We start from the raw sequence: 10,215 nt of genomic DNA, 5'->3' as shown, positions 1-10,215 counted from the left end.
TATTAAAAAAGACAAATAAAGAATATAATTTCCTTCATCGAAGAGTTCTCATGTCTGGAAGGTTAATTTATCTTTTGTCGGTGAATTTGCATAGACAAATCTGGTTGATTACTCTATGTTTATTAGGACCGAGCCATGCATCAGCTTATCATCGCCCAAACACTGCGGGACAGAAACCAGAGATTCCTATAATCCTATTCCCGCTACGGCCAGGAACAAATAACACAGCCAATAGCAAACCACACCTCTCATAAATTCACATTCTCTGCAAAGATTTTGACGAGCAGCGGCGGACCATGAACTACGGCTTCATCCCAGCATCGTGTACCATGATCTGCGCAAGTGCGCTTAACCATATGGAAACTGTCAATGCAAAGAAAATGGATATGGTTAGTGATCGTTACGTTCAAACCAGAGCTACAACATTGCTCCCATCTGTTAATAACATAGGAAATGACAAAGACAATTCGAGAAAAATGTGTCGATTGTACATTACAAGATCAGAATACGTTTCAAGATAGAACAAGCCAGTGACCACTTACCTGATTCAAGGTTTTCTAGTGAGATTAGAAGTTGGTAAAGTAGCGCTAATATACTGCTGATTAATACCTAGCTTTAGATTTCAGAAGTTGACAAAGTAGTGCTGAACTGCTGATTTGCAAAGAGGCTGCTGTCGTTCTTTCACAAAAAATGCAATTTGTGTTTCACAGTGCTATTTATTGTTCTTTCACAAAAAAAATGCAATTTGTGTTTCACAGTGCTATTTATTGTGAATTATTTATTTGGTCTCCATTAAGAACAAGCCTAATTTGTGGGGTAATTTGGATGTTAGCATAAAAAATACTTTCTACCAGGCAGCATCAAATGCCAATGCATGACGTCCTTCAAAAATTTGATCAGAAACAGCTTACAAAAAGATTTCACATTTCTACAAACTAGAAATAAGAACACAACATTACTGTAGATGCGACCATGATACACAGCATGCAACGCATATCACTTTGGTTATTTAAAAGAAAAATCAGAAAATTGCCCAATCGATAACTTCTGATCAACACCATACAAAAAGCAGTCAAACTAAATCTGAAAATACAGTCAGCTTGATGACTGAAATCATGTGCACATACAGATAGCCGACACAAAATTTTATGAAGCAAGCTAGTGAAACACTTGTTAAAAAATATCAATAAATTGTTGGTTAAGCTCAGGATCTAAACATGCCAACACAAGTACAAGCACACACATAAGTAGGAGATGCGCACACTCTGTATTCTTCCTTCTCTCCAATCAAAACAAGTTTAGTCATAGAGCGCTAAATAACTATTCAACACGCCATCCGCTCCGCAACCGGGAAAACCGTAAATTTACTTCAACAACCGGAAAATCAATGTGCCATCCACCCGTTCTTCTTTAGTGAACAAAGAACGGCAACGCCAATCTACCCGAGTTTTGCGAGTATTGCGCGGGTAGCGTAAGGGCAGACCGGTCCTGAGATTTCAGTGACCCAGGGTGAAACTAAAAGCGAGACCCCATTAAACATAAATATTAAAATATTTATATATTAATTACAAAGATAATATTCTGGGTAGAGTCAACGAGCATTTACGATAAGCTGGAACAACTTGAAATGCATCCATTACGATAAGCTGAAACAAAATTATCGTAAATATTGAACAAAATTGTGAGGGATCTGAGTACATACACGTATACTTGCGTTAATGTATACTAGCTAGGTAGAGATACTCATATACCTATGTACAACTTGCTACGTGCAACTCTAGTTACTCATCAGTACATACATCAGTTAGCTTGCAATCATAGTAGTTTTGAAGCTATCTGCTCACAGGTGCCAGCACCGCAGTACAAACGCTAGACCCATTGATTGCCGGAGCAAGCGAGGACCTTTCCATATTTTAAACGTGCGATCTCAACAAAGGTCGGATCCATTTAAGGTGAAGTAGAAACTATAGAGTAGAAAAACCAGCGACGAAAACTCATATGGCAATGACTGATGCATGTCCTCGACCGAAGCTGCGGGCATGCGGGATGCCTTGAAATCATAATCCCACGGAACGCAAGAAACTAGACTGTCTGTACGGAAGAAAACATGAAACAAACAAACAACCAAATAGGCTAGGCAAACAAGTCACTTGAATTTTTATGGACCGGAGGAACCAGGCTACTTACGTCCTACCGTACGGACTACTAAGTCTAACTGCTACTTTAGACCTAGTTCTATCTTTTGTCGTACGGACTGTTAGGTATGTATATTACATAGATACATGAAGTGGGGCCCTCGGTTTTGGGGCCCGAGGCGGCCGCCCCGCTCGACCCCTCTCAGGGTCGGCCCTGCGTAAGGCAAACCCCAGAGCATATTTATCCCAATACTTTGGATCTCGTATGATATGATGTGATAAATATACTTTATATATGTTATGCATGAGTTCGAGTCAATGTCAGATGTATGATTGGTAGAACCTATATTGATGCACTAATTCTCCTATCTTGAATTGTTGATCCGTATACTTATAGTCTAGATTTAATATGATGTCATCTAACTTAAAATGTTATTCGTGATACTTAGTAAATGCTTAGTTTCTCGGTAAAAGTCGAACGGTGAGATGTTTCATCGTTCACAAGCATAAACTTTAATTACTTGCACAATGATCATAATGATAGGTTGATGGTGTCGATTGGATGAGATGAGATATGAGCGATGCTAGGAATGTTTGTCCTGTCCAGATGTGGAGTTCCCCGGAGTAGGTAGGGAGATGGATCTAGATACTGTAGACCGCTTGCATCGTTTAAGTACCAATCGTTGTTACCGTTGGCTTTAGCGCTTTTCGTGCTTACTACATGTAGCACTTACCTTTGTAGCGGTGGCTTTTTGGCGTGCAGGTCGATGGTGTCGGGCATGAGGCCGATTGAGATATCCAGTTTGCTCTGAGAGTAGTTTTGAGATATCGGTGCATGTTCAAATGGTCATGACTTATTGGAAAAGGTTGATATAAATACCCCTTGTATGGACATGTGTGGTTATGCAAGCCATATGATCCTCAAGTCTTATAGGTAAATGAGTACCCCTGCAGGGTGTAAATATATTTTGAAATGTCGCGCTCGGTCATGAGCATACTTTTGTCCATTTGTAGCATTCGTAGAGTTACGAATATGGTTTGGTATGGTTGAGATGTTAAAATGATTCGTTATAGATGTTACTACTATGGTTCCTTTTACTTTATGTACAGTTGATGTTTGTAGGCTAGTTTGTTATTTTGATCAAGTATAGATGCTCACATATGTTTATGTCAAATTTGTTTTCGTATATGAATTTACTTAACCATATGGTTGTATTCTTTCTAACATCTCAATGCATCATCCTTGTAGTCGAGTTATTTATAAGTATTTATTATAGATTAAGTCTTATGAGTACCTTCGTACTCAACCACTCTACAGGTTTTGCAGATGAGGAAGAGTTGGTTTTTAACTACTTCACGCCCGCCAATGCGAGTGACGGGAATGAGTAGTGCATCCTACTCATGGAGGTCGCATGTTCGGGGTGCAGCCTAAGGGCTTCACCCATCTTTTGTTATATTTAGCTTTTATTTCCGCTGCGTAGTTTATTTTACTGGTTAGAAGTTGAGCAGATTTTAGTCTCCTCCTAGCTTTATTTTATTGTAAACTGTGTTAACATGATACATGCTTAAGAACTTGTAATATAATGTTAATTACTCGCTCTTTCTTAAGTTTTGTTATGATGTTCCATATTGGAAAGGCATGTGTTCGAATCTTGGGTACAAAATACGTGACGGAACTACTGGAGCAGTATTCTGATTAATTGTTAAAGTTGTAATTAAGAAAATAATTGACTTAATAATTAATTAGAATACTGTTTGGATGGTTCTTCGCATGTACCTTCTGAGGAAATTGAATTTAAATATACAATACTATTCCAGGTAAGTTCATGTTATTTTTATTTGCTTATTCTCAGCCTATCATGCCCGATTCAAGTCTAATCTCTACCTTAGTTACTGATTGCAGAGGGTAAGTCTTATCCTGCATAAATCATCTTTTCTCCGGCCCACCTCTCAAAACTCTATGTTTGGAGCACCATCTCTTTTGACTATATATATTAACTGAACCTTGTACATTTAGATTACTCGAATGCTATTGCTGAACTACATCACCCTTCTATATACCATCCAATAGGTTTTCATGTCGAAGCTTCGTTGAGATGCATTTTGACCTTCCTAACATTTTTTTAAGAAACTTCCCTCCCCATTTTGGTTAATTTCTAATATGCACCACAAAACTTTTAGTTGACAGTAGCGGCACAATGATATTCTATCTATAGTATATCACAAAGTCATTCTAATCAATTTGCAACACATGACATTCTATTAAACTACTTAATGCCTAATGGCTATCACAACGGACAGAATGTAGAAGAGAAGGGAACAAGTTAACAAAGAATAGATGGGCGAAACATCAACTTAAAGGAGAGCTTCCATTTTTACCAAACCAAGTTATGAGCTTACACCTAACAATAGTTCATAACAATAGATTTTATTTTAGAATCTATATAGTTTTTACTTTGAAAAGAATTGAAGCACCCTTCATTAAGAATATACATATAAAATGATGGTACACTTGAATTTTGTATAACCTTTGCACCTCTCGGCATTTTACTTGAAGCACCAAATAAACATGAAAAAAAAATCCAGAAAAAAGATGGTGCAAGTATATATAGAGTACATCATTTAAGTGACCAAGAGCGTGTATTTATAGGCTATGTGAATAGGTGTTAGCTACTTACTGCTTAAGCAGCTTGAGAAGCAATGTAATTTTTTTTGAACAGTGATGAAAATTTACATATATGGCAAGTGCAGTTATGTGTTATAGTCCAACCATAGACGTAGTACAAACATTCTGAAGATACACGCAACCCATATTTGTTCCACATATCTCCATTTCAAAAGAAAACAGCACGATTATACATCTATAGAAGAATCAGGAGAACAACATGCATCAGGAAAAATGAGATACAATTCATAAACATGATCAAGAGACAATGAGAAAAACAGAAACAAATGATGATGAAAGAATGTTCTTGCAAGAGAAATATCAACTTTCAGCATGTCATAAATAGCACATAAAAGGGAGAGCAATTTTCAGTATGGCACACATATCGTATTCAAATTGAAAGGAGCAGTAGGATTGAGGGTTGGAGAACAGTTAACGACACGTGGCCACAAATTATCAAAGCCATTTAGCTAAATAACCAGTATAATCTCTGGGGATCAATTTGTGTCATCATCATGTATGTGCATGTAAGTTAGACCGATATACATGTACTGAGCTAGATGCATCAACCAAAGTCAAACAAATGAAAGTGAAGAATCACAGAACAGAAGAAAAGATAAACTGACCCCAATATCAATCAAATCGAAGTAGAAGAATCGACAAAGAGAAGTAGATAAAGCAACTTATGTCAAAGGAATCAAAGTGGAAAGAATCAACGAACAAAAGGTAAATGCATGAAGCAATGGCAATCAAATGAAAGTGGAAGAATCACAGAACAATAATGACAAACTGAGAGTGCATCTAGGCCCCCTAAGTGGGTTTTAGCTTATTGATGACAAAACGATTAAAGAACTAACATGCTTTTCGAGTGTTGAACAGGTTTAAGCATTAGTTGTGAAGGTAAATGATGTTTGACGCCCGCCGAAACAAATGAAGAATTAACGAAGGGTACTAGATAGGGTTTACATTCGTTTTATTTTTGAAATTGAGTCTAGGATAGACATATTTTTAGAAGGATGGATTTGATTGCTTGATTAGTGTCTCAATGCTCAAGAGATCCTTTAGAACCACCCAGTTGAGAGACACATTCACTCACGGACACGAAACTCTTTCTGAAAATCTTCAGAGTCTCGATGTTCGGCCGGAGTCTCCGAGATAGCCTCCGGCAGAGAGTCTCGGTTACGGTTTATTCTTTTTAAGAAAAAGGACCGGAGTCTCCGGTGTTCACCGGACACTCCGGTAAAATGTTTAGTGTGCAGCCGGAGTCTCCGAGGTAGACTCCGGCAGAGACTTTCGGTTAGCATTTAATCTTTTTGATAAAAGAAAAGAAAGACCGGAGTCTCCAGTGTTCACCGGATACTCCGGTACCTGGAGATGCCGTAGGGTCCAGCTAGTCTCCGGACTTAGTCTTTTTGGAAAATCTGTCAGGACCGGAGACTCCGGTGTTCACCGGAGACTCCGATAATTAAACAGAACTGTAACGGCTAGTTCTGACACGTTTGGTGACCGTTCTGACGCCGTTTTTGGAATTAGGACCGGAGACTCCGGTGTACACCGGATACTCTGACAAAAAACAGTAAGAGCTATAAATGCCCCCTCTCTCCATAGCATTTAGAGCTTGCTGTGGCTGGTAAACTTGAGACTTCTTGAGCACTTTAAGAGCATTCAAAGCCCCTCCGATCATCTCTAGAGCAAAGTTTGCACAAATTTGAGAGTGTGTTTGGAGAGGGTTCAAGCCACTTGAGCATTGAGTTCTTCATCGAGCATCTACTACGATCATCTTTCTTGAAGCTTTGGGCTTCTAGAAGAAAAGGAGTCGCCCGAAGAGCACCCAAAACTTGTGGTGTGCCTCGGAAAGTTTGTAAGCATCTTCATATTGAGTAAGAATTTCTAGCTTGATCTTGGTGGTCGCTAGAAGAGGATAGGGTTGGAGAAGATCCGGCTCTTTGTGAGCTCCTCAACGGAGACGTAGGCACTTCTTTGTGAGGTGGCCGAACTCCGGGATAAATTCACGTGTTCTTATTTGCGAAATTTACTTTATCGTGTGAATTTGGTAACTTATCATTTAAATTGCTTTAGTGACAATCTTGCTAGTATTAAGTGTTATTCTAGCTTTGTGATATCTAGTAGACCTAATGTAATTCTTAGACTCTAACTGTTATCTTTAGTTCACATTTATTCTGAAATTTCCTGTTAGGCCGGAGACTCCGGACTAGACCGGATACTCCGGACCATACCGGAGTATCCGGATTTCACCAGAATATCCGGTAGTTTAATCCGCTATTTTTAGTTTTAATTTTCAGAAAAGCCTATTCACCCCCCTCTAGGCACTTTCACAAACCTTAACTAATGTCAAGCGAATAGTAGTGGAAAATTCAAAGAACTATAGTAAAACAGATTAAACCATCAATTAAAGGTGCATGGACAAATGAAAGTGATTGTGTCACAAACATTGGTTATGCTAGCTAGTGCGAGGACCACGAGTCGCTTAGGATGTTAAAGACCAAAACTGTAGTGTGACAGAACTTCTATTCGCTTGTAACTCGGTTCCAGTTTTGATAATAATCCATGGATGAATGAAAGGCGAACTGAAGAATGTGTTCATATACATCCACTATTCCTATGAATCATTACTAGGATTCTAGATCGTCTTGAACCACACATAAACTAAGCTTTTTACAATTGTTGCAGTTGATTGGCCATCATCGATGGGCCCAGCCCGTCCCGATGATAATTGCAGCACAAATGTATTACTTGTATGCTAAGCTCCAATAATCTTTTCATGCCATAACTAATGCAAGATAAAGAGAGCATAATGTGGTACTATCCACTATCCGAAGTGGGATTCTGGGATTCGGATTCTAATTCGGCGTAAGCTTGGGGGGGGGGGGGGGGGAGCTGAGATTTTTACAATTGCTTCGGTTAATTACCCCTCAAATTCTCTTGGTCTGATCATTACTGGAGAAAGTTATGATTCTTTCTACATTCTTGGGGATTATGTCATGTGCTCTATGCACATTGTTGAATGCCTGAACCGGTGCGTGCTCACTGCACAGCTGCGTTTATAGGCCAGCTCTCTAGTCCATCCATTTACATCACCCCCAAGTGGTAGTGAATACTGATGATCCAGCAATTGCCAGCTGAACATGCCAAAGGGTGTCCTCCCAAGCCTCCCCTTATGCAATCACCCACCATAAAATCAGAGAAAAGCTTGAAAAGAACACATAAAAAAGGAGAAAATATCCAGATAGGCCGTGCACACTTCGCCGGTACTCGAACCATGGCGACGATATGAACACATGGCATATCACTTGCAAGTTGCAAAACAGTAGAGTGACAACGACACCGAGACCCACCCACTTCTCCACCACAACTCTCAACCCAAATGAATGATAAAAAATAAATTATGTACGCGCATACAAATGTGAAAATTTCACTTACCATCAACTTGTTACTCATAAAAGATATCCTTGGAATACAGGAAGAAAAGAACACAAATTAAAGCCCAGACAAATTACTCAGGTTGCCCGCGTGCACACAATACCATACGGTATGCAGCAACTACGAGGGGGATTGGATCTAGCAGCTCACTAACAGGCACGCACGCACACACAAATCTTAGAAGCACACTGCACATGCAATACGAAGAGATGATCATGTTATGCAAGAAGGGGGGCATGCAGCAACGGCATGCAGAGGCGGGGGATCGGGTATCACACCTTGCTGTGTGGGTGGTGGTCGTAGAGCAGCGTCGGCGGCGAGAACATCGCGTAGTTGTTCTCCAGCAGCTGCGACCTGAAGACATCGTCGTCCTCATCCTCGTCGTAGTCCCCGCCGTGCGGCGCGACCGTGGCGGCGTCGAGCTGGTGGTCCGCCGCGGTGCTGGGACTGGCGACAACGGTGTCAGACGACGCGGCCGCGCCACCGGGGCTGAGCCCCTGCGCGGCGCCGTCGATGCCGGCGACTTCGGCCTCTTCGTCGGCGCCGCCGCCACCCACGCTGCTCAGGTCTTCGGGGCTGTACTTGGACGGGTCAGCGTGGCGGCCGGTGAGCTCCTGCACGAGGGCGCGGAAGCCCGAGGCGCTGGTCTTGACGCGCATGGGGTTGGAGATGTACACCACCTTGATCGGCTTCTTGCCCCCGCCTTTGCCGCCGCCGCCGCCCTTGTGCCTCCCCGACGACGCGCCGCCGCTCCCGTTCCCGTTCCTGCTCTCGCTGCCGGAAGCATTGCCCCTGGTACTGCGCTGATGCCGCTGCCGCAGCTGGTGATCCATCGGCGAGCCAGCTGCTCTACTGCAGAAGCGGCGATCTGAGGAGTGGGAAGTGGGAGTTCGGAATGCGCTAGCGTGAGGGAGGGCTACTAGGTCTGGCCCCGGCCATGTAAGGACAGACGAGTGCTGAGGAGAGGGGATTTTAGCGGGGCGCCGGGGCGAGGGGAAAGGGCTCCCCGTTTCGGGGAGAAGATGGGAGAGCTAGGCGTGTGAATCATGTGATCTAGGGAGAAAGAGAGCTGGGGTATCGACTATGTCCACCAAAACAATTAGCCCATTTAGACATGGATCACTTACTAATTAAGGATGAAAATCTGTTGATAATTTTTCATAGTTGTGGAACCTTGGTGATTCTTTATTATATAAAGGAATAATCATAAAGTTAGTTGTTATATGTAGTTATCTTTTCAAACGGAGAAGAAAAACTCATTGCCTATTAAGTATATGAATAGAAAATATTTTCAAACAAAAACTACATCCACTTACTTATACATATAATTATGTGCATACATAGAGCCAAACTTTTAAAACTTTAATTAATATCATTTAAAATATTATGTTAAATGGATAACATACATATGCATAAATTTTATCTGGAGAAGTACTTTCCAATTATTTTAATTTTGTTGGTTTTATAAGTATATTACAATTAAAATAGTAGCAAAGGTCACATTCCACAAAACATATGGATATCCAAAATAACATGTGTTTTCTAGCGGATGAAGGCATCGGATAGAAAATTTTAACTGAGTACACAAATATCTCTCATACCAAGAAGAGGTGGACTCAAACTAGATTAGAGCAATACAAAAATGATTCACAAAGTAGTGCAAAAATTTAAAAATTCAATGGTTGCCAATTTATAAAGACACTACGATGTTGAAACTAATAGAATATATGAACTCTCCAATCTCCATATATAAATAATATCCGCTATATTATGACTGTTTAGTCATATTGTGGGGTCTACTTGGAACATATATAAGGTGACACAAATATGAAAAATGGAGAAATATCACAACAGAAAGCTAGTCGAAATTGATAAACACGTGCCAACTTTGTTAAAACTAGCATTATTTATTAACATGGGGGATTTCTTTATGGTTTGATATATGGTGCTCTTAGGTATTTGGTCTTTCTAAAA

General features: G+C 40.6%; 1 protein-coding gene across 1 annotated transcript; it reads right to left on the bottom strand.

Moving 5' to 3' along the window:
* LOC133908961 (uncharacterized) lies at positions 1-9,591 on the bottom strand. Its single transcript, XM_062351203.1, has 2 exons — positions 8,520-9,591; positions 1-363 (listed from the first exon to the last, which is right to left on the bottom strand). The coding sequence occupies exons 1-2, from the start codon at positions 9,072-9,074 to the stop codon at positions 349-351; spliced, it is 570 nt and encodes a 189-aa protein (XP_062207187.1). The 5' UTR covers positions 9,075-9,591; the 3' UTR covers positions 1-348.
* Between the last annotated feature and the right edge of the window lie 624 nt (positions 9,592-10,215).

The sequence above is a fragment of the Phragmites australis genome, chromosome 2, assembly GCF_958298935.1.
Source record: "Phragmites australis chromosome 2, lpPhrAust1.1, whole genome shotgun sequence".
Lineage (NCBI taxonomy): Eukaryota > Viridiplantae > Streptophyta > Magnoliopsida > Poales > Poaceae > Phragmites > Phragmites australis.
The sequence above is the reverse complement of the archived record's forward strand: the minus strand, read 5'-3'. Positions and strand labels throughout refer to the sequence as shown.